Source organism: Ursus maritimus, unplaced genomic scaffold (assembly GCF_017311325.1).
Source record: "Ursus maritimus isolate PB19 unplaced genomic scaffold, ASM1731132v1 scaffold_16, whole genome shotgun sequence".
In the NCBI taxonomy this organism is placed as follows: Eukaryota; Metazoa; Chordata; class Mammalia; order Carnivora; family Ursidae; genus Ursus; species Ursus maritimus.
The window spans coordinates 8,709,732-8,735,850 of NW_024424008.1; the positions used below are offsets into that span (position 1 = coordinate 8,709,732).

The 26,119-nt window shown below is 40.0% G+C and overlaps 1 protein-coding gene across 2 annotated transcripts in view; it reads right to left on the reverse strand.

The window, feature by feature from the left end:
- RAB6A (RAB6A, member RAS oncogene family) overlaps positions 1 to 24,804 on the reverse strand; it is a 76,054-nt gene extending 51,250 nt beyond the window's left edge. Inside the window, exon 1 of one of the 2 annotated variants that reach the window (XM_040630834.1) lies at positions 24,249 to 24,804. In XM_040630834.1, the coding sequence (XP_040486768.1) occupies positions 24,249 to 24,318 (70 nt within the window). In that variant the 5' untranslated portion in view covers positions 24,319 to 24,804. The remainder of the gene's footprint in view (positions 1 to 24,248) is intronic. The other variant, XM_008707322.2, reaches the window with a different exon arrangement.
- Between the last annotated feature and the right edge of the window lie 1,315 nt (positions 24,805 to 26,119).

Consider the following 26,119-nt stretch of genomic DNA (forward strand, 5'->3'; position numbering starts at 1 on the left):
TGTTCCCCCTGCTTGTACTCTAATAAATAAATGCTTTAATAAAAAAAAAAAAAAAAGCAAACCTAGGTTTCAAAGACTGGTGTCTGCTAAAAGGATGTCTCAGTCTATAACATATATATATATATACACACACACACACACACACACACTTAAAATACACACAGTAAGTAAAGTCAGGAGGACTGGTAAGTAGAGTTAGAGTTCTAAGGTCCTTGCATTGTCCAGAAAGGTAAAGAAATCAATGACTGTAGACTTTTATAAGTTATGGCAACATGCCACAATTTCTACGGTAACCAATAAAGGGCAAAAAATGTATAACTTCACAATTAATAACATAAAGAATATGAAATAGTTTTAAAAGACTATAAATTCAGGGGCGCCTGGGTGGTGCAGTTGTTAAGCGTCTGCCTTCGGCTCGGGGCGTGATCCCGGCGTTATGGGATCGAGCCCCACATCAGGCTCCTGTGCTGGGAGCCTGCTTCTTCCTCTCCCACTCCCCCTGCTTGTGTTCCCTCTCTCGCTGGCTGTCTCTGTCAAATAAATAAATAAAATCTTTAAAAAAAAAAAAAAAAAAAAGACTATAAATTCAAATAACACAAGAGTAAAAGAAATACCAAGGACAAGAAGGTACATTAAGATAGATTTACTTTAAATCCAAATATGTAAGTAATTATATTAAATGTAAATGTACTAATGCTCCAATTTAAAAAACAGATTATCAGACTGGACAAACACAAAACCTAACTAGATGACCACAAAAACACATCTGAAACCTAAGAACATAAAAAGGTTGAAGAGTAAAAAGAGAAAAAACAAATACTATAAAAACATTAGCCAAAAGAAAAATGGTATACCTATATTAACATCATAGTAAACTTTAGGGCCAAAAGCATTATTAGAAATGAAACACCTGAATGAAGATGATAAAAGGTTCAATTCACCAAGAACATACAACAATTCCAAATTTGTATATACCTAATTTTAAAGTCTCAAAAACACATAAAAATGAAAAGAACTAGAAGAATAAATACACAAAGCCATAACCACTGTGGGAGATTTCAACATACCTCTTTCATTAAAAGAACAGACAAAAATTCAATAAGGACACAGAATATCTGAACCACATGATTAACAAAACTGACTTAGTAATCTTACACAGAATTCAGCACCTAACAACCAGAAAATACATTCTTTTCAGGAAAATGTGGAATATTTATTAAAATTGATGACATATGGACCATAAAGAAAAGTCTCAAGAAAATTTAAAATAGTGAAAATATATTCTGATTAGAGTACAATTAGGGTTAAAAAGAAAAATATTAAAAAATCCAGAAAAACCGTAAGTGTTTGGAAATAATATATTTCTATTTATTTTTAGAGTGGGGAGAGAGACACACAAAGAGAGGAGGGGCTGAGGGAAAGGGAGAAAGAGAATCTTAAGGTCTTAAGCAGGCTCAGGACAAGTAGGTGGCTCAGTCAGTTGAGCATCTGACTCAGGGTTTCAGCTTAGGTCACAATCTCAGGGTCGTGGGATCAAGCCCCATGAGTGGCTCCACATTCAGCACAGAGTCTGCCTGTCTCTCTCCCTCTGCTCCTCCCCCACTTCGCACTTTCTCTCTCAAATAAATAAAACTTTTGAAGGGGGAAAAGGATCTTTTTGTTTTGTTTAAAGATTTTATTTATTTGTCAGAGAGAGAGAGGAAGAGAGTGCACAGCAGGGGGAGAGGCAGGCAGAGGGAGAAGCAGGCTCCCAGCTTAGCAAGGAGCCTGATGCAGGACTCGATCCCAGGACCCTGGGATCACGACCTGAGCTGAACGCAGGCATTTAACCGACCGAGCCACCCAAGTGTCCCAGAAGAAAAAGATCTTAAGCAGGCTTCACACCCAGCACGGAGCCCAAGGCAGAACTCAATCTCACAATCCTGAGATCATGACCTGAGCCAAAATCAAGAGTCGGACACTTAACCAACTGAGCCACCCAGGTGCCCCTTTTTTTCTCCCCCCCGCCTTTTTGGAAATAACGTACTTTTAAATAACCAATAGATCAAAAGAGAAATCCCAAAAGAAATTAGAAGTATTTTGTACTGAATAATAAAGACATAAGGGAAATTTATACAATAGGCACACTTACATGCAGCATGCATTAGCTAAAAAAAAAATCAGTAAGCTGCATATATATCGCTCAAAAAGTTGGAAAAAACCAGCAAAATAAAGCCAAAGAAACCGTAAAACAGGAATTAAAGAGCAGAAATGAAATAGAAAACACACAACTGAGGAGACTGAGAAGGCTGATCAGTAGTTCTCTGAAAAAAATTATTAAATTTATAAACCACTACCAAGTCTTATTAAGAGAGAAGATACAGATGAGTATTAGAAATTAAAAAAAAAAAGAAATTAATGAACCATAATTACAGATCCTGCAAACATAAGAGCAATATGAATAATCTGTGCTAATAAATTTGAAATCTTAGATGAAATGTTCAAAATCCTACAAAAACAAGAAAATAAGGAAAAAATGTTAATAGTTTTATGACTACTAAAGAAATTGAAGTTCTTGGGGCACCTGGGTGGCGCCCTCATTAAGAGTCTGCCTTTGGATCAGGGCGTGATCCCGTCGTTCTGGGATCGAGCCCCACATCAGGCTTCTCCACTAGAAGCCTGCTTCTTCCTCTCCCACTCCCCCTGCTTGTGTTCCCTCTCTTGCTGGCTGTCTCTCTCAGCCAAATAAATACATAAAATCTTAAAAAAAAAAATTGAAGTTCTATTTTATTTTATTTTTTTAATAATAATTTTTTATTATGTTATGTTAGTCACCATACTGAAGTTCTATTTTAAAAACCTCCCCCATGGTTACAAAAGTTCTAGAATTGGAAAGCCACGCCACTCTTAAATAAAAAGAATAAAGAGGGAGGATTTGCTCTCTGGGAAATCAGCCATTTTTATATGAGTTATAAGTTTGGTAATGTTACAAGGATAGACAAACCAACTGACAAAACAGAAATTCCAGAAACAGACCAATTAATTTATAGACAGGTGATTATTACAAAACCGACACAGCAAAGCAATGAAGAAAAGCACTGTTTTTTAATACATTATGTTTGGATAAATATGTACCCATGCTGAAAAAATTTAAACCTGACATCTACATCACGGTACACATCAAAATCAATTTCGGATAGATTATTAACCTAAATATGAAAGGCAAAGCAAATAAACAAAAAACAAAAAACCTCAAAACAGGGGCACCTGGGTGGCTCAGTCGTTCAGCGTCTGCCTTTGGCTCAGGTCATGATGGAGCCCCCCTGCATCGGGCTCCCTGCTCAGCGGGAAGCCTGCTTCCTCCTCTCCCACTCCCCCTGGTGTTCCCTCTCTCGCTGTGTCTCTCTGTCCAATAAATAAATAAAATCTAAAAAAAACAAAAAACAAAACAAAAGCCGTATTGTCTTTAATAAAAAAAAAAAACCTCAAAACACAAAAGTCTACAGTTCATGGATTTCTTTACCTTTCTGGACAATGCCATATAATAACAAGAGCCTATCTTCATTACTCAGGCAATGGAAAAACTTCTGTAAGACACATCTACCTACACTAAAACTATTATTTTCTCCCCAAGAAAAAGTTGTCATTGAGTAAAAAAAGAAAGTAAGCATAGGATGGTCTGTTCAAAAGATAAAAAATCATACCTTTTGTTTTGCTTTATGGACAATAAACAACACACACTTTGTAGGAGGATGAAACAACAGTTTAAGATTCTACCACACAGTATCTGTATCATGGGTTAAGTCTCTAAACTACTACAATCTCTCTTACGTATATCTTTTTTTTTTTTTAAGATTTTATTTATTTATTTGACAGAGAGAGAGAGACAGCCAGCGAGAGAGGGAATACACACAGCGGGAGTGGGAGAGGAAGAAGCAGGCTCATAGCAGAGGAGCCTGATGTGGGGCTCAATCCCATAACGCTAGGATCACGCCCTGAGCCGAGGCAGACGCTTAACGACTGCCCCACCAAGGGGCCCCTCTCTTACGTATATCTTAACTTTTCTCCCTGTGACAAAATTTAAGCAATAATGTTTGACTTTGGAAAAATATTTCTGGATATTGCGATAATAATCAAAACTAAAACCCCAACAAAGAAAAAGCTTGCAAACATTCTCCTTTCAACTCTGATAAAACAAATTTTACAGCACACCAATTTTTTTAAGTCCCAAGAAATAAGGAAATGAAAGTCTTTGCTCACATGGAGTTTGCTTGTTTGTTTTTTTTTAAGATTTTATTTATTTGACAGAGAGAGATACAGCAAGAGAGAACACAAGCAGTCAGAGTGGGAGAGGGAGAAGCAGGCCTCCCATTGAGCAGGGAGCCCAATGAGGGGCTTGATCCGAGGACGCTGGGGATCATGACCTGAGCAGAAGGCAGACGTTTAACAACTGAGCCACCCAGATGCCCCTGCTCGCATGGAGTTTAAACTAGCAATAAATACACCTTAAAATATAGGTTATATAGGGGTGCCTAGGTGGCACAGCAGTTAAGTGTCTGCCTTCGGCTCAGGGCGTGATCCCGGCTTTATGCGATCGAGCCCCACATCAGGCTCCTCTGTTATGAGCCTGCTTCTTCCTCTCCCACTCCCCCTGCTTGTGTTCCCTCTCTCGCTAGCTGTCTCTCTCTGTCAAATAAATAAATAAAATCTTTAAAAAATATATATATAGGTTATATAACATTTAGGTATAGAAAATACTTTTTTTTATATTATAGTTCAAGTTAGTTTTGTTTTGTTTTAAAGAAGGAATCTCCAAATAGATCAGGATCTCAATCTCTCATGGGGTCAGCAATCATTCAACTTGTTGCATCCTTTTTATATTGAAGTTACCCCAAAATTCCAGAGTAAGGGAGTAGAGTCCACTTAGGTGGCTCCTTTACATTGTCCAAAGATATATTTTAGCCCCCTTTCATATATTCCTACCCATTCATGAACACAAGACTTCCAGAAATTAAGATAGCTCCTTTTCATATAAAGATTAGACATATTTAATTTTAAGACAGCATTTCTACTGTATTTGCATTTCTTCTATACTCATTCAAAGCTCTTTAAGCTAAGCTTATGTTCTTCTCCAAAACACTTTTCAAAATCCCTAATAGTGCATTCATTATATCCTTCTATATAAAGCAGTTTTATATGACAATTTCAATCAGAGCCTAACTAATCTCATCCAGAATACTGTGGCTATTCATTTTTTTGTTCAACATTATTTTAACATTTGTACCTAAAACTCCTGTGCAACCAAATACACAAAATTAGTCCAATATTTCTACAACTTTTTCAGTTTTTCTCTTCTGGTTCGGATCTTAGAAATGCAAAATAGCTAGCTATTATCTTTTTTGTGTAGTATCACTGCAAACCTAAAGACTTTTCAGGGGCGCCTGGGTGGCTCAGTCAATTAAGCATCTGACTCTTGATTTCAGCTCAGGTCAAGATCTCAAGGTCCTGGGAGCTTACTCAGCAAGCTGAGTCAGGGTCCATGCTCAGAAGAATTTGCTTGTCCCTCTCCCTCCACTCTCCCCACCTTCCCCCCCACTCCGGCTCTCTCTCAAAAAACTAAAATCTTAAAAAAAAAAAAAACCAAAACAGAACTTTTTTTGTTGTGCTTTTGCCTTCTTGATGAGACTGAACAACTGCCATTTAAATATCACAACGTTTTGATTCCATGATTAAATAAATTTGTGATTTCCTTTTGTATAAACAGCATTTCGAAATGATTCTGATAACTCAGTAATATGATCATTAACAAAGCAAATTTTATCAAAGCCACTGAACTTTACTAAAAATGAAAGTTTCTCATCGTACTCTCAACTCTAAGTTACATGCATTTAGAATTGTCATATGGGGGCGCTTGGGTGGCTCAGTAGGTCACAACTGTCTGCCTTTGGCTCAGATCATGACCCCAAGGGTCCTGGATTCAAGCCCAGCATCGGGCTCCCTGCTCAGTGGAGAGCCTGCTTCTCCCTCTCCTGCTTCCCCTGCTTGTGCTCTCTTGCTGTCTTATAAATAAATAAATCTTAAAAATAAATAAATAAATAACTGTCATACAGGGGCACCTCGGTGGCTCAGTCGGTTGAGCATCCAACTCTTGATTTCGGGTCAGGTCATGATCTCAGGGTCCTGGGCTCTGTGCTCAGAGGGGAGTCTGCTTGAGGATTCTTTCCCTCTGCCCCTCCCCCCCTTCATGCTGGGGCACATACTCTCTCTAAAGTAAATAAATCAATCTCAAGAAAAAAAATTGCCACATAAATTACAAAAGTCCAGGTCTGCAAAATACCTGAGAAACACTTAACTTTATCTAACAGATGTAGTTCATATAGCTCAACTTTCCAGAGATGATTAGTTTTTTCACCACCTGTGGTTTGGGGAACATCTAAGCATCCTGTATTTTCTGCACATATTTCACCTATATAAAATTTATCAAGGAGGGTGCCTGGGTGGCTCAGTCAGTTAAGTGTCTGCCTTCGGCTCAGGTCATGGTCCCAGCGTCCCGGGATCAACTCCCATATCGGGCTCCCTGCTCAGTGGGGAGCCTGCTTCTCCCTCTGCCTCTGCCTCTGAGTCTCTCATGAATAAATAAGTAAAATGTTTTTAAAAAATTATCAAGGAAAGGTAATAATATTTTTTAAAAGTTTAGTACTTTATTGCTGGAGCTCTAGAACCAAACTGCTGGGTTGAAATCCCAACTTGGCCATTTACTAAACTTACACAATCGGGTCAATTCCTTAACCCTCTCTGTGCCTCAATTTCCTCAAAGTAAAATGGGAACAACAGTAGCACCTATTTTATAGGACTATTTTAACTTTTTATTTGGAAATAACTTTTAGCTTACAGAAAAGTTATAAAAATGGTACAGAGAATTCCAGTATACCTTCACTCGGGTTCTCCTAATGAGAACTCTTAAATAGCACAATTATCAAAACTGTGAAATTAACAGTGATACAATGCTATTAACTAAACTACAGAACTTATTTGAGTTCCACCAGCTTTTCTACTAATGTCCCTCTTCTGTTCCAAGATCCAACCCAGGATCTCACACTGCACTTAGTTGCAATATTATCTACCCCTAGTCTCCTCTCATCTGTGACATTTCCTGTCTTTCCTTGTTTTCCTTGCCACTTTTGAAGAATACTGGTCAGTTATTTTATGTCCCTCAATTTAGATTTGTCTAATGTTTTCAGTAGATTGAGGTCATGCAATCTTTGACAAGACTACCACGGAACTGATAAGCCTTTCTCACTGCATCATAACAAAGGGAACGTGATGTCATATTCTGAAGTTAACCTTGATCACTGGGTTATGGTGATCTCTACATAATTTCTCTACCATAAAGTTACTATTTTTCCTCTTGTAAATAATAAGTATCTTGGGGGAGATACTTTGAGACTATACAAATGTCCTATGTTTTCTCAAACTTTGGCTCACTAATTTTAGCATTCAAAAATGGATCTTGCCAGGGGCGCCTGGCTGGCTCAAACGGTAGAGCGCACAACTCTTGATCTTGGGGACATGAGTTCAAGCACCACGTTGGATGTACCGCTTACTTAAAAAAAAAAAAAGATCTTGCTTACAACAATTATTACTGTGGTATTCTAACGGTGATTTTGTATTTCCCTCATTCCATCTACATTTATTAACTAGAATTCTTCTATAAGGAAGAGTGGTTCTTATTTATTTATTTAACTATGGATTCATGGATGCTTAATTCTGTGGGTTATAATGTAATATCATTATTATTTATTTTGCTCAAATTATCCCAACTTTCTCTTTTGGGTGCTCTTTCACATTGGTTCCTGTGCCCTTTCAATAAGCGCCCATTCTTTCTTAAACACTTCCCTACTTTGTGGCACCAGAAGACACTCCAGGCTCATTTTGTATTTTCCCTGCCCCAGGCCTGAAATCAACCATTTCTCCAGGAGCTTATAGGGCTGGTTTTAGGGATTAAATTAGTTAGGATTGTAGGGTACTTAAAACAGGGCCTGGTATGTAGTCAGTAATCAAATGTCAGTTGACATTATTTTGTATGCAAACAAATATATTACCATAAAACACGGATTTACTCACAAAATTAAGGTAGTCTTGACTATTCAAAAAAATTTAGTGGTTTGACAAGAAATACATTTTTCAGTACAGTTGTGAGGAGGTGTTATATGGAGTTCTATATTCGGTTGCAAAGGGATACTGAGCACCGTATTACTTTGCTAGGGCTGCTGTAACAAAGCACCACAAACTGAATGCCTTAAACAACAGAAATTTATTGGAGGCTATAAACCCAAAAATTCTGAAAAATAAAACTAAATTATCATAGTATTTAAAATAATATTGATCAGGGGCACCTGAGTGGCTCAGCTGGTTAAGCATCCAACTCTTGGTTTTGACTCAGGTCATGATCTCATTGTGAGACTGAGCCCCTCATCAGGCTCTGCACTGGGCATGGCGCCTGCCTGACATTTTCTCTCTCCCTTTCCCTCTGACCCCCCTTCTCTTAAAAAAAAAAAAAAAAAAAAAAAACAGAGAGATTGATCGATCAGATTGAGGTTGAAGTAACTATTTAGTCTGTTTACATAGAAGAGTAATTATTTCACTATCACAGGTTTTAAAAACAAATGTACAAAGTTTTGGAGACAATAAGTTCAACTAAAGAATTTTGAGAGTACAAAAGGAATGCTTCATTTAAAACTAAATGTACTCAATTTTTTTGTGGGAAGTTAACTACTTTCAATTTCTGGAAGCTTTGTGAATATTCAGTATGTAGAAATAAATGAGAGCGCTAACAGTAAGGTGGTGGGTGGAAACAGTCAAGGACCATCTATGCAGTCCATACTATATACGGGGATGGAGAGATTCTTCTCATTTTACATGTAAGGAATGAGGCATAGAGAAGTTAAAGTGAACTCTTTAAAAACACATAATTTTTAAGGTGGCAGAGCAAAGACCACACAGTTCAGTTCTCCCAACTCCTGCTCTAAGACATTTCCCCCATATCATATTAGGTATAAAAGTTTCACAGGCCGGGGGCGCCTGGGTAGCGCAGTCGTTAAAGCGTCTGCCTTCCGCTCAGGGCGTGATCCCGGCGTTCCGGGATCGAGTCCCACATCGGGCTCCTCTGCTGGGAGCCTGCTTCTTCCTCTCTCACTCGCCTGCTCTGTTCCCTCTCTCGCTGGCTGTCTCTCTGTCACATAAATAAATAAAATCTTTAAAAAAAAAAAAAAAAGTTTCACAGGCCAAAAGAAAGAAATGTTTCATATTATACAACTTGATAAAGAAAGTTTTTACAAATGAGTAGTGAATTTAGTAGTCATCTAGTTTTTTCCTATTTACTCAATGTCAATGTGATGATGCTTCTGTCACCTTAAAGAAAGACCTCCTTACCTAGAGCACCAAAAAACCAAACAGACACAAAACAAAACAAAAACAAAAAAAAGAAGAAAGACTCACGTATTCAGCTTCCTAATGACTGGAGAGATTCATTATTTTATGGTCACCTATATGAAGGACATTATGCTAAATACCAAGGACAGAGATCTAAAAGACCTAACAGCAGATTTTATGCAGGCTTAAATACTACAGATTAAAATATCTTTAGTCCAGAAGTGCCCTATAATCTGTCTAAATCTAAGCATCATCACATTCTCTATTTCCCTATTATAATCAATTTAATTAACCTTAAATATGCAGATAATTTGAAGTGTACATGCATACATTTCTGAAGGAATATGCTTCAGTTTTAAGAGAATGGTTAAGTCTAGATCCAGGATGAATTAGTCACATGAGGCTACTTACAATAAAATGAATCAAAATGAAATTAAATTTAGAAATCAGTTTCTCAGTTGAACTACCAAACCATATTAAACAGCACAAATACAGAACAGTGCCATCACTGCAAAAGTTCAATTGGATAGTGATGATCTAGAGATCCTGAAATATTAAGTCTCAAAAAACATGTAACAGAAAGGAAAGCAGGGGCACCTGGGTGGCTCAATCAGTTAAGCATCTGCCTTTGGCTCAGGTCATGATCTCAGGGTCATGAGACTGAGCCACCGAGTCAGGCTCCACGCCCAGCGCTGCTTAGAATTCTCTCTTCCTCTCTGCCAACCACCCCACCCAGCTTGCATGCGCATATTCTCTCTCTCAAAAAAAGAAAGAAGAATCCTAGAAGTAAAGGCTTCTGTGGGAAACTGTATCCATTAATGTTAAAAACGTACCAATAAGAAGGTTCTCATCCTTAAGCAGTCATACCAAAATATTTACAATGACAAGATATACGGGATTTACTTCAACCCACTTTGGTGTGGAGGAGGCAATAAGTGCTATAAATGAATAAGTCATGAGTCAATAATTATTGAAGCTGAGTAATAGTTTATGGGCTCTTGACCGTATTTTCTCTGCTTCTTTGTATGTTTAAAATTTTCCATAGGGGCAACTGGCTGGCTCAGTTGGTAGAGCATGCCCAGTCAGGTACAGCATGGCATGATACTGCCAAAATTAACTGGCTTAAAAAAAATAAGTGCTTATAAATATGAAGTAAACTAACCCAAATGTGTTTCAAGTTCACATAATCTGGGACTCAGGGGCGTGAGTTCACGCCCCATGTTGGGCAGTTTACTATACAACAAATTAAGTAAATTAAATTTTCCAAAATAATAAGTTGAAAGTAATATTTTAAGAACCCAGACACGTATCTGGCTAAATCACAAATTCACTTTTCAAATGTTATTTATATCTACTGCTTACTTCTGAATTCTTCTTGACCCTTCAAAACCTTACTGAAACTACTTTTCATTTTGTTACTTTTTTTTAAGGTTTTATTGTTAACTAATCTCTATACCCAATGTGGGGCTTAAACTCACAACCCCAAGATCAAGAGTCATACGCACCACCTACTGCACCAGCCAGGTGCCCTGAAACTACTTTCTAAAAATACCAGTTAGCTCCTGATAAATCCAATGGCTTTTTCCAAGTCATCATTTTCCTCAACTTAAGCCACTGACTGACTCCAGTTTCATACCAGATACTTGGCATATCAAACTTTTCTCCTCCTAAGTTAGATCTTTCGTTTTGTTTCATTTTTCTCTTAATTATCTTCTTTTGGGGCGCCTGGATGGTGCAGTTGGTTAAGCATTCCACTCGGGGGTTTCAGCTCAGGTCATGATCTCAGGGGCATGAGACAGAGCCCCACAATGGGCTCCATGCTCAGTGCAGAGTTAATATCCTCTCTCCCTCTGCCCCTCCCCACTACTCTCAAATAAATAAATCTTTAATCATCTTCTTTTATGTGTATTTATTACTGTAAGTAACCTTAAGGCTTTTCTGAAACTAAGTAGGGAAAAAAATCATAAATGATTTACTTATTTAAATATATTTAGTGAGCTTCTGCTACATGTCAAACATTGCAATGTGCTTAGAATACAGTAAGGAACAAGAAATCCATGATTACTACCCTTGTAGAACTTACAGAACAAATGTAGAACAGAAATTTTAACGGTCCTGTATAAGGAATGGAAACCTATTCTGAGGAAGTCAGCAAAGACTTCTTTGAAGAAGTGACCTGAAGTGAAAACTTTAAGGATACAATGGAGTTAACCAGGCAATGGGGAAGGGGGAGTCTGTAACAAGACAGAGATCAGCGAAGAGTTACAACAACTGAAAAAAGGCCAGTGTGACTGAAACAGAGAGAGATGGTGGGAGATATGCTCAAAGTAAGAATGGACAGATGGAGAGGAGCCATATTATGCAATGTGGGCCATGTAAATCATTTAGAAAGATTTTAGATTTTTTGAAACCAAATAAAAGAAACCTCACTTAAAATGGAGTCAGGAGGCCAGAAGGGGGAGCTCTTACACAATACCATTCATTGCAAGCCTTTGCAGCAGACCCAACAGGAACAGACTTAAACATTGCATTCCCAACAAGAAGCCTACTTTACTACCCCAGCAGGATGATGGCAAGAGCAACAGCCCAGCCAATAAGAGACTGTCAACTCAGCCAATGAAAAGCCACTACACTTTCAACTCACAATTTATTACAACAGACTTTTTGTTTATAGCAGCCGTCCCAAACTCCTTCCTTACCTCTATAAAAGAATGTTCCCCTCCCCTCTGCTCTCCAGACTTGCCTATCGTTTACCATGACTAGCTTGTCCTGAATTGCAATTCCTCTACTATTCCCAAATAAACCGGTTTTGCTGATAAAATAACTGGCTGTTTTATTTTGAGTCAACATTACTTGATGATCAGAAGTACGATCCAGAGAAGCCCCCAACAACTCCAAGGCTGGTGAGCAAACAAGTGTTGGTACCCACAGAACCCAAGGAGTTCACTGCTTTCTCAATGACCCCAAAGTCTGCGGGTCTCTCCTGGATCCAAGCTCTGCTATCTTCGCATTTAAGCTCTCTGGCTACAAATCCTTTAAGCTTTTTCCTTTTTGTTTTTATGAAGGGATTACCCTAGTGAGTACTCTTTTCTATTTCTGTTTCATTTCTGTTTGCTGAAGCTTCATGTAAGAAACGCATCCTGTTCAAAAGGGGGAAGACGTGATTCCAGTGTTTTAGAACAGCTGTTGGGAAACAGCACTCCTCGTAGTTAAAATATCCGAAGACAAGACAGATTCCACATGGTCCTTGGACCAGCACCTTATGCCTTTCTGAAAAAATAGGCAAATTTTTGGGTAATTTGGAATTGTAATGGCCATTTGGGGGAAGCTCTGACTTAAATAAATCCATGTTAAGAAAGCAGATCCCAAATCTCTCAGAGACAATGGATTGCATCCTTTCTTTGGTATGCAGAAGCATCTAAAAGACAAAATGACTTCAAAAACAGCTCTAAAAGGATCCTTACAGCATGCAAATAAAAGTATTTCATTAAAAAAAAAACACTTTGCCCACCTGAACAGGTTAACTTAGATTATTAGTCCATCTGCCAGAAACACAATTTAGATCCAGCTATTCTTTTTAGTTGTGTATTCTGTATTCTTTTTAGTTTCTTGAAAGGATAAGATTTTTTTTTAAAGATTTTATTTATTTATTTATTTATTTGAGAGAGAGAGAGAGAGAGAGAGAGAACACGCGCACCCCAAGCATGGGGAGGCAGCAGGAAGAGCAGAGGGGGAGGGAGGAGGAAAAGCAGACTCAGGGCTGAATGCGGAGCTCTACGCAGGGCTCTATCCCACAACCCAGAGATCATGATCCCAGTGGAAACCATGAGTTGGGCACTCAACCAAATGTATCACCCAGGCAACCCAAGGCTAAGATCTTTTTAAAATAAAAGCTGTATAAGATTTTTGTATCTGTATGTTTATGTGTATCTATATATACACATGACACTTTTCTACCTCTGGATGATATTGCCAAAATTAACTGGCTTAAAAAAAATAAATGCTTATAAAAATGAAGTAAACTAACCCAAATGTGTTTCAAGTTCACATAATCTGGGATAATCTCTGATAAATAAAATCTAGTTTAAGTTTGTTGGGGGCTTTTTGTTGTTTTTGACAAGCCTGTTGGTTTAATTAAGACAGACATGTCTCAGAGTTATCAACACTGAATATAATACAAATATGCAACTTTTATTCCACCTGGGTTTATTAGTCAAATAAGGTCATGTTATCTCTGCTGTGAAATTTGATGGCTGACTCTAATGTCTCATGAAGTTTCTGTAACCTAAATCTAATTGTTAGTTATGAAATTTTTCAGATAGATGAGTGAAAATGGAAAAAGAGTTTTTAGGTAAAATAACTGTTTAATGGTATGTGAGCTTTAAAAATGGATGGATCCTCAACTCTATGTTCAACTCATCTTTGACAAAGCAGGAAAGATTATCCAATGGAAAAAAAAAAGAGTCTCTTTCACAAATGGTGTTGGGAAAATTGGACAGCCACATGCAGAAGAATGAAACTGGACCACTTCCCTACATCATACACAAAAATAAAATCAAAATGGATCGAAGATCTAAATGTGAGACAGGAATCCATCAAAATCCTAGAGAAGAACACAGGCAGCAATCTCTGTAAACTTGGCCGCAACTACTTCTTGCTAGACACGTCTCCAAAGGCAAGGGAAACAAAGGCAAAAATGAACTATTGGGACTTCATCAAGATAAAAAGCTTTTGCACAGCAAAGGAAACAGTTGACAAAACCAAAAGACAACCAACAGAATGGGAGAAGATATTTGCAAATGACATATCAGATAAAGGGATAGTCTCCAAAATCTATAAAGAACTTATCAAACTCAACACCCAAAGAACAAATACAGTAAAGAAATAGGCAGAAGACATGAATAGACATTTCTCCAAAGACATCCACAAATGGCCAAGAGACGCATGAAAAAATGCTCAACATCACTCAGCATCAGGGAAATACAAAATCAAAACCACAGTGAGATACCACTTCACACTAGTCAGAATGGCTAAAACTAACAAGTCGGGAACTACAGATGTTGGCGAGAATGTGGAGAAAGGGGAACCCTCTTAACACGGCTGGTGGGAATGCAAGCTGGTACAGCCACTCTGGAAAACAGTATGGAGGTTCCTCAAAAAGTTAAAAATAGAGCTACCCTACAACCCAGCAACTGCACTACTAAGTATTTACCCCCAAAATACAAATGTAGTGATCCAAAGGGGCACCTTCACCTCAATGTTTATAGCAGCAATGTCTACAATAGCCAAACTATGCAAAGAGCCCAGATGTCCACCGACAGATGAACAGATAAAGATGTGGTATATATATATACACAATGGTATATTACTCAGCCATCCAAAAAAATGAAATCTTGCCATCTGCAATGTGGATGGAACTGGAGATTATTATGGTAAGTGAAATAAGTCAATCAGAGAAAAGACAATTATCATGATTTCACTCATATGTGGAATTTAAGAATGGGTTAATTGGGTGATGGACATTAAGGAGGGCACAGGACGTAATGAGCAATGGGTGTTATATACAACCAATGAATCGCTGAACTCCACCTTTGAAACTAATAATAACTATATGTTAATTAATTGAATTTAAATAAAATAAAAAAAGCAAAAAAAATAATACTGAGCCTTTCACTGTATTTGTATAGGCATATGTTAACATGTTTCAAAAATAATGGACTTCTTGGGGCTCCTGGGTGGCACAGCGGTTAAGCGTCTGCCTTCGGCTCAGGGTGTGATCCTGGCGTTACGGGATCGAGCCCCACATCAGGCTCCTCCGCTATGAGCCTGCTTCTTCCTCTCCCACTCCCCCTGCTTGTGTTCCCTCTCTCGCTGACTGTCTCTATCTCTGTCAAATAAATAAATAAAATCTTTAAAAAAAAAAAAAAAAAAGGAAAGTGTTTAAAAAAAAAATAATGGACTTCTTAAAATTCTGATATGTTCCAGTATAATGTTACCACTCATCATTTTAAAATGTACATCCCAGGGACACCTGAGTGGCTCACTCAGTTAAGCAAGCATCTGCCTTTGGCTCAGGTCGTGATCCCGGGGTCCTGGGAATGAGTCGCACATCAGGCTCCCTTTGCTGGCAGCTCCCCCTGCTTGTGCTCTCACTCTCTCTCTCTCTGACAAATAAATAAAATCCTTCAAAAAAGTAAAACAGGGACTCCTGGGTGCCTCAGTCGGTTAAGCAGCTGCCTTCAGCTCAGGTCATGATCCCAGGGTCCAGGGATCGAGTCCCACATCAGGCTCCCTGCTCAGCCTGCTTCTCCCTCTGCCTGCTGCTCCTCCTTTCTCTCTCTCTGACAAATAAATAAAATCTTAAAAAATAAATAAATAAAATAAAATGTACATCCCAAAAATAACCACATTTACTTGTTAATTGCATCAATTTGGGGGGGTAATGTGTATGTAAACTCTTATCAGATCTTTGTGGCCATTTTAGTTTTTCATCATTTACAATTACTGTTTTACTCTGATAGTTTTACAAAAAATGTTCATCCTCAAAGAGATTCATGAAAAAGGAATTCGATAAGTACTCTAGAATATAGGTTTTTGGTAACCAAGATCTAACACTGCACTGAATGAAAATTTCTAAAACTCGAATGGAACAATGATTACTTTAATGTTTTTGTTTCCAGATTTAAAGGACCCCCTTTTCCCCCTCCTCTTGTTTAAGTAATCTATAACTTAGAGCAATCTCGTAATGTGTATCTTTGCAACAAAGATTGAAGCATTTATCTTTTTTCCCTTACTTGATCCCTCCAGAATTCTGAATCTCTTAGTATTCTAGATTTTCATGACAATATATATATTGTCATGTAAGTTCAATGAGAATTTGTTCTCCTTGCAGCAGCATGCCCTATGCACCTAGCCCCTACTTCCTTTGATCCACAGCTGATAAAAGGGAATATACTTCAGTTTTGCAAAAACCTAATCAAATCCATAAAAAACAATCATACTTTGGTAGGAAAATCTTTCCACAGTGCAGTCCTGGATGATGAAAGCATCAGATGTCATAATCTACAGCCTGGAGATCTCATCTAATGGTAAAGACATCTCCAAAGAGACTCTCTTCAACTCCACTGAAAAGGCCCTTATCAGACACTGTTAACCAACCCTTGTACCACCTTGTGCCATCAAACTCCAAGCACCGATTCTTGGATTCATGTATCACATTTAAAGAATGCACCAAAGCCTGACTGGACCTGCACACTAACTGGTGTCCTGAAAGACTTCCAGGAGTTGAAGCACAAGACAGATGAAGGAGACAGCTTTTCCAAGATGACTGAACCAGGCCTATACACTTTTTTCTTGCTGCTGCTGCTTACCTCATTTCTCCCTCTCTTTTTTTGGAAGGACAATGGTCTTACCAACATTTCTCAATCTACTGCAAAAGGGGGAAAACTTTCTGACTGCTGGATCCATCACCAGAAACTCCAATCTGTTCATGATGTCAGAGATACCTTGGTCTTATCTGTAGGCAATCTCTCCAATGATCTGTTCCTCTGCACTCAAGAGAAATACAAATGGGCTAATTCCTTTTTCCAAGACTTTTAGAAAAGACCCTTTTAGTATGGGATGGTAGCTCACAGAATGTCATCCCAATTCTTCTGATCCCTGGCTTGAAAAGGTCAATCAGGATATTCCAACTAATGGATCTACCAACAACCATACTGTAGCTGGAGTCCTCTGCATTCCACCTGGTTTCATTTTTGCCTCCAGTAGATGGCATTTACCATGGGCATACAAATGTTTACATAGCTGGCAAACTGGACGTCAGTGCTTATTGGGACTTTTAACTGTCCCTGTTAACATCCATAATAAATCATAAACCTGCCATTGATTCACCCCATAAAACCTCCACAGCTGCCTCAAAAAGGAAATTGCAGGAGGACTATACGACTCCAGCTTTGCCTACATAGGGAGAGCTTTCTCCTCGGGTTGGAGTAAGAGCCAAGGAATGCATCATCAGAAATCTCTCCCTAACTTTAGGAGAGTTAACGACATAGCCCCTGATTACCTACTTGCTGAACAAGGAGGCATCTGTGCAATAGCAAATACCACCTGCTGCACATGGATAAATGCCTCTGGAGAGGTAGAAATTCAATTACATAAGATCAGGAAACAAGCCCATTAGTTACAACAAGTTTCACCTAATGACCCCTGGTCTTTTGACCTATTTAGCTGGTTACCTTCAGGTTTGGGCTCCTGGTTTTCAGAGAAAGATCTTAATGTAAAGGGGAAAAAATAACAGAAACCTCATTTAAAATGGAGTCAGGAGGCCGGAAGGGGGTGCCCTCATGCCATACCATTCACCGTAGTCCTTTACATACCCACCAGGAAGAAACTTACCTTGCATTTCCAACACGGAGAAACATACTTTACTACCCCAGAAGGAAGATTTCCTCCTTGTATAGCAACACCCCAGCCAATAAAAACCTGTCACAAAAAGTCACAAGGCTTCTAACTCCCAGTTTACTCCAATGGACTTTTTGTTTGAAACAGCCTCTCCCCAACTTCCCTTCCTCTCTAAAAGAGCATTTCTTTCATTTGTTCTCCAGACTTGCCTGGTTCATGATGGCTTGCCTGTCCCGATCTGCTATTCGGAATAAGCCCATTTTGGCTGGTGAAATAACTGGCTGTTTTATTTTATTTTTTTTAAGATTTTATTTATTTATTTGACAGAGAGAGGGGCAGCGAGAGAGGGAACACAAGCATGGGGAGTGGGAGAGGGGGAAGCAGGCTTCCCGCTGAGCAGGGAACCCAACACGGGACTCAATCCCAGAATGCTGGGATCATGACCTGAGCCACCCAGGCGCCCCTAACTGGCTGTTTTATTTTCAAGGCTGAGTTTATTCTAAAAGTGACCAAATAAATAAGCCTAACAAAAGTGCGTTTGAGTTTTTTGAAAATTAAAATTTTTACTGTGATAAGCTATACATGTCATAAAATTTGCTATTTATAATACAATTCAGTGGAAATAAGTACATTTACAATGTTTTTAAGGAAGTTATTCTGATTTACATTTTTATAAAGTTTATTCTGATAATGTAAAGGATGGACTGGAGGAGAGGTCCAAGAACAGCGGTTGGAAGGTACAGAGCAATGTAAAAGATTTAAAACCTAATCTACTGCTAGACTGTAAGCAAGAAGAGAATAGAGATAATATGTGATTTATTAAAAACTCTGTCCCCCCCAGGACCTAACTCCATGCCTGACACACAATGAGCATCTGTTAAATGATCTTTAAGGTTCTATGATTCCCAGAATGGAAGATGTGCATTCCCCATAGCATGTAACACCTTAATGATGATTAAAAACACTTTTTTTATAACACAGCATAATGAAGCCTAACAATAAAGGGTAAAAATGAATGCTAGAAATAAGATTAGAGTGGCACCTGGGTGACTCAGTCGTTTTGAGCATCCAACTCTTGATTTCAGGTGGGGTCATGATCTCAGGATCATGGAATCAAGCCCTGCGACAGGCTCCCCCTCAGCTGGGAGTCCCCTTCTCTCACTTTCCCTCTGCCCCTCCCCCTGTGTCCTTGTGTGCTCACTTGCTCTCTCTCAAGTAAATAAATAAATCTTTCAAATAAATAAATAAAGCTGGGGGGAGTGATCCAGTTTTAAAGCCCTAAGAGAAATGGTTTAGATGACTTCTCAAAGTCTCCTCCAACTCTGGAATGCTCTCCTTCAAGAATTTCAGCTAAAAGTCGAATAGTCATTTATAATGATTTATAATATGTCTTCCCTGGAACTCCATGCTCTCGTCACTTCTTTATACCTTTTAACTCTATTTTTCTAAGCAACTGCATTTATCACACTACACTGTTTTNNGTATTATATATTTCTTTCCCTATAAAATGTAAATGTCTTACGCTTATGCTCTACCAAATCACTTGAGGGCATAGCAGTTTTTTATAAACATCTGTTAAACCAGGGACACCTGGGTGGTTGAGTTGGTTAAGCACCTGCCTTCGGCTCAGGTCATGATCCCAGGATCCCAGAAATCGAGTCCCACATCGGGCTCCTTGCTCAGTGGGGAGCCTCCTTCTACCTGCCGCTCCTCCTGCTTGTGCGCATGCTCGCTCTCTCTCTCTCTGACAAATTAATAAATAAAATCAAAGGAAAAAAATAAATATTTTATTTTAAAAAAATTTTGTTAAACTAAAATAGTTACCAAAAACTTTCCATGTGCCAGGCACTCTTCTAAATGGTTAATCTTCACAATAACTCTTTATGATAGTTCCAATTTTATTTTGTAAATAAGGAAACTGAAGCATAAAGAGGTCAAATAATTTGTCCAAAGTCAGCTGTCAATGCTAAAATATAAAACCCAGACTAGGTGCTCTTAACCACTAGCTCTACTGTTTAGTTTTAAGGCTCCAAAACCAGGTATGGAAAACATTCTTCTTGATTGCCCTAACTTGCAATATGAAGCTTCATGGTACAAACGGCTTAATACCATCTAACAACAGTTCTTAAAGTGTGGCCCATGGACTGCCAGGATTCCCAGGACCCTTCAGCAGGGGGTCCACTACACTCTGGGAGTCAAACCATTTTCATAATATTAAGATGTCATTTGGGTTTTTTCACTCTCATTCTTTCGTGAGTGTACAGTGGAGTTTCCCAGAGTCTATATGATAGGTGATATTACAACAGATGGAATGCAGAAGGATCTATGAGAATCTGGATGCCTTCTAGTAAGTCAAAGACATTACAGAGATTTGCAGGGGCGCCTAGGTGGCTTAGTCAGTTAAGCGCCTGCCTTTGGTTTGGGTAATGGTCCCGGGGCCCAAGGGTCAAGACCTGAGTTGGGCTCTCTGCTCAGCGGGAGCCTGCTTCTCCCTCTCCCTGCTGTTCCCCCTACTCGTACTCTCTCTCTAATAAATAAAATCATTAAAAAAGAGAGAGAGATTCGCAAATATGTAAAACAACGCCTCTCTCACTAAATTTTTTGTTTGGAAAATGGTTCTTTGATGTAATGGATTTAATACTATTATTTTTAAATGAATTAAATTATTTTTAAATGTTAACTTTCAATACAGTAAATACTGGTATAAACCATGATCAACAATTGTAAAAGGCCTCAACAATTTGTAAAAGAGTTAACAGGTAACGGGATCTTGAGAAGAAAAATCTTAAGATCGCTGATCTAGCCCATGTAAACTGTTCAATACTCCTGATCTCTGATGGTAAGACACATTTTCCCTACCTACCATGTTTTAATTCAAAAGAACTGATATAAAAAGGGTAACATAAAGTGAAAAAATAAGCAGTACTAGGCCAGGTATGTGCTTCTACCTGAGATTACATTTCCAAATTTGTAACCCTATTTTGTAACATTTGTTTGTAGTAATATCTTCTACGATAAACCATGGACGGCATTCCTAAAAGTGCGTCTGCATTTCAAGACAGTAGCCAGAGGTAGCAACAAAAGAGATTTCTCAAGGAAACTTCATATTTAAACTGTATACTTCAACATCCCTTTATTAAACCAGATATACTACTGAAATATAAAGAAACCCGAAGAGTTTGTAAAATGTACCAACACTAATGTCATTAACTCAATCTGAAGCTTCACATACTGAAACAACTCATCTTTGTAACAGAAACAGACCCTTAATTTTTGATAAGCTAAACAGAAGTCTACTAAACTCCAAATCAGTTCCTTGAACATGTCTTTAATGTCATTTGACACACTTTTCGGTGCTATACTAATAGAAAATAATTTAACAATATCTTTAAACAAAACTAATTTTGCTCAACTCAAAAAAAAAAGTGCAAAATCCTGGTTCTATTTTTTTAAGCAAAATGAAGAGAGCTATAAATTACTGGGTTCCCTGCTCCCTCCAGCATTTAGAGGACCCCTGCATACAATCAAATAATGTATGTATAAAATGTTATTGCTAAACTATTAATAGCATAAGGGTAAGAACATAGATTCCACCATAGCAAAGACTGATAAAGACTACCAGCTTTGGTCCCTAGTAGATTCAACCACCACTCATTTACCAAATATTTCTGAGTACCTACTATGAGCCTGGTATGCTAGGCACTGGGGATACAATGAACAAAAAAATAAATTTTAATCTTCATGGGACTTGCATTCTGCTGTGGATAAGACAAACACACACATACAAGTAAGAATTATAAATGTGGTAAATGCTTTGCCGCAGATTAATTTTTGAAAGCTGAATTGTGGAATTTTAAAACCTAAAAATAAATAATTCATGAAGAGTTACATCAAGATGACATGGGTTCTACAGACCTTTACTAATGCATAAGAAAACTACACACACACTGCCCATGAAAACAAAGATCAATCTTTCATTGTCAAAGCTCAGATGGCATTACCTGGCAATACAGTAGCCTTAAAAGATAACTGACCTCACAGTTTCACAGAGTTAAAAAGCATGTAAACACAATCCTTAAAAAAAAATCTAAGAGAAGCCTAAAGAGACACAACCACTAACTGTAATGTGGTATCCTGAATTGAATGCTAAAACATAAAAAAAAAAAAAAGATAAAAACTAAGGAAATCTGAATAAACTATAGACTTTAGTTAGTATCAATAGTGGTTCACTCATTATAACAAATGTACCATACTAATGTAAGATGTTAAGAATACTGAGGAATACTGGGAAAACTGGGTGGGGCTATGTGGGAACCCTCTGCACGATCTTCTCAATTTTCTGTAAACCTAAAACCATTCTGAAAAATAAACTCCATTTTAAAAAAAAAATCTAACATGACTTCAGGAACTACGGGGGGTGGGTTGTTGTCACTACTTAAATGAGAAGCCACCAAACTCTGCAATGTGAATTAGAATATAAATACTCAAATTCAAAGGAAACCTGCAGTACTTAAGTTATGATCACCACTCATACTAAAATCTTCCTAGGACAGAGATTAATGGATTTTTTCATGCAAACTAAATAGCTCTGCATCACAACATAAGGCCAGCAATAACATCCCTAGAGTGCACAATAAGCACTTTAGATCGTATTTATCAATAATGACCAATACACTATATTTTATGGATGGCATTGTCCTGAAATTGCCATAAAATACCTAGGATTGGATCACCCTCATAGGTCTTACCAAGTTACTTCAAGAAACAAGCTTATACTTGTTTCAGGAAAATTCATAAGCAAAAAGAAGACTGTATTTTTCCTTGGTAGGGAGGGAGGAGGTAAAGATTATATACTGAAAAGAGAAAAATGATTTCTCAGCTCCAAGTGGAAGCAATTTTGCAACTAATACTAATCTATTTTAATGCCATATACATTAGTATAAACAGTTCAAGGTAGTGGTAAAAGCTCTGAATTTCTAACAGTTATCTGCTTTCCAATCAAAAATTGTCTTCTCCACAGCCTAACCTAAGGTACCTAGCAGTTAACTCAATGTCTGATGACTTGGGAGGAACTAACCTCTCAATGTCTGAATTTTAAAGACGGTCATGAAAAATGTGAGAAAAACAAAGGAGGACAATAATCTCTACATTGTCCAGTGTCAACTGGCATAAATGAGCATAAAATTGGAATCATCACTAGAAGTAACTTTAGAGAAAGCCATCATAAAACTAGGATCTTGGATATAATACAAAGTAAGCAACAGCAGAAGCCTGAGCAGGTAAGATCATTCCACTCATCACATACTATGGAATATTAAGCAAAAAGGGTCATTTAGCCAAAACGGTATTACATATTGAAATCTAATTTAGATAACTAGATGATAAATCTATTCTACTCTACTCCATTACTCTCTAGCCCCAAAGGAAATCCTACAAAACAAAGATGTTCGTTATTCTCAGGCCTTCTCTCACAGGAATCCTGAATATACAACTGGAAAACACTCAGAATAATTACCATTTCTCCGGTAATTCCTGTTTGCACCACCATAAAGAGAATCAGACACTGCTTCATGTTGAAAGGAGAAAGGAGAGGTGAGATGTGAAAAATTCCAAGTAAAACGATCATGACATAGCATCTGGCAGAGATCGGGAAAGCATCAACAGTGCCAAAAGAATTGTCAGGGATCAAAGTCATGAGAAGAAAATGAGGTTTTCCAATAAGCTACAGCCTAAGCCAAGAAGCAAAATCGCCACTGCCGCCGCCTCCCCTTTTACTCCCCAACCACTTCATCCTCAAGTCGCCTCCAATTCAGACATATATCCTCCATAACCCAAACTAATTCCCCACCCAAGTGAAAACAATCCAAAATTTCTACGACCCCCCCCTTCCCACCTCCCACAAGATCCGCACTTCCCAGGGCCAAGCCTCCAGGGAAAACAACGCCCTAATCCCCCCACCCTCCTTGTCCAAGGTTGAAGGGGGTCGGTTCCCCGGAGTGGGGCTTCCCGGGGTGGGCCTTCACAGAGCTGACGAACTGGGATAAAAGCCAAGAATAAGGGTGGGGCTCAAGGAAGGGGGGCACGGTTGGTGAGACGACGGAGACGGGAGGAAGAAAAGGATGGACATGGACAGCAGGCTGGGGCTGGGCGGGGTGAAGACTGGCGGGGGCGGGGGGGTGGCAGATCGACGGGAAAGGCCCGGGCTGCGGGGGAAAGAGACGTCGGAGCCGGGGACGGAAGGCTCAAAATCTGACCGACAAATCAAGACGAAGAGGAGCTGGTGGCTAAGAGGGGTCGGCAAACACCAGGCAGGGCTGTGGGCTAGCACCGAGCGCGAACGCGAGGCCGGTAGAGCCTTCGCGGACAGAAGGGCCGCACTGGGGGCGGTGCGGGTAAGCCGCGGCCGGCTGCCAGGAGTGGGGGAGCCGCGCACTCACCGCTCTGCTCCCCCAGGAACACCAGCTTGAATTTCCTCAGCGGATTCCCGAAGTCTCCGCCCGCGGACATGATGGAGCCGGAGGAGCTGCCGCCGCCTCAGCCCAGAGACCTCTCGGACCGACGCTGCTCCAAGCGGCTGACGAAAAAGGCGAGAGGAAGGATCGGCGCCGAGCACTCTCGGACCCTTTATGGCCCCGCGGCGGAGCAAGGCTGCAGGGCAGGACTCCTCCCCACAGACAGGCAGCGGTAGCCGCCGCCTCCCCGCAGAGTCGCCTAGCACTGAGCGAGGCCCGCGGCTGGGAAAAGAAGGATGGCGGTGTCGGAAGCAGCCAGGGGTGTGCTAGAGGTTCCCAAGGTTAGCGCCGTTCCCTTCTCAGCACCCGGCACCGAGACTGGGGTGAGAGAAGCGGAGGGTGGCGGAACTGGAGCCGCAGACGCGTCTGGGACCTCTCACGCGCGGCGCCTCGGCTCCCACAGCTGCCGCCGCCGCAGCCCAACCTGCTGAGTGCGCGAGCCTCTGGCGCGGCGCGCGGCGAGCCCGGGCGCGAGCGTGCCGCCCCGCCGGCCGCCGGCGTGCGTGCGTGCGTGCGCGTGCGCGCCACAAGACGGCGCCTTCCTGGTTTAGCTTGCTTTCCCGGCTCCTCCAGCGCAACAGAGACGAGGGCAGGTTAGGTTGCCACGCGAGTCGGGAGAAGCAAGGAGGAGGTGGGGCGGAACCCTGGGAAGTGATGTGGGTGGAATAAGGAGCGCTTACGTCACTTACGTGAGAACCAATCGAAGGAAGTCAAGGGCAGGCAGGGATGGCAGTGAGGTGGCGGCGCGAGAGCGCGCGCGGCCCTTGCGCGGTGGAAAACGTCGCACTGTGACTGCCATGAGTAGTGTGGCGCGCTGCAGCCTGAGAGGAGGGGAAGGGAAGGAAGGGGAGAGAGGAGGCGGGGCGGGCACGTAGGTTGAATTGACCCCAGCTCTCTGAGGGTGTGGTCCGATAGCCCTAAGGTGTGTACTAAGTTCCTCTTCTCCAGAGCCCTCAGCCCTGCCTCGCATTCCTTAAATCCGCCCTTCACCCGTGCTCTCACCCACCTACTCCATCTTTTTTCTTATCGTAATTCCTCACACAATATCTTACTAGGTGTATTGTCCACTGTTGCTTCCAGGAGTTTCATAACTACCAGAAGCAGAGCCTCTACATTTTTGCAGATGAGGAAATTGAAGCTCAGAGGAAGGAAATGACTTAGAAAATCCACAAAGCCATAAAGTGGAACCTAGGTTTTGCCTTTTCCCCATTGAACCTCTGCAACCTCTCTATTGATAAAGCCCATCCACTTCCCCGACCTGACCTGGCTTGGTCTGTTATTAGCCTTTGTTTCGCTGATGTAGACAACTGTAGGTGACGCCCACCATCTACTGTGATAGAAAAGGATTTGGACATCGTGTAAACCAAACCCTTCATTTCACAGATGGTGAAACTGAGGCCCAAGTAGGACAGCTATGCAAAAAGGTCACCCAACAAACTGGAGGTAGAGCCTGACCTTGAGCCCAAATGTGGGAGAGGGAATATTTTTAAAGATCACCTTTTCCTCCTAGAGCTGGGCTTCTGACTCTGTTATGGGTGGACCTCCCTTACATTAGATATCTGAAGCATGTGCACTTTTCTGTGGAAAGGATCCATAACTTTTATCAGATTTCAACCCAGTTTATGACCCCAGAAATGAAGGTTAATGTCAGAGCCAAGAGGAACCTAAGGAGACATGGCAACTAAGTGTCGCATAGATACAACATGACAACTCAGTGTAGGTTTTAAGCTGAATGGGATCCTGGAAGAGAAAAAAAGACTTTAGGCAAAAACTAAAAAAAAAAACCAAAAACTAAA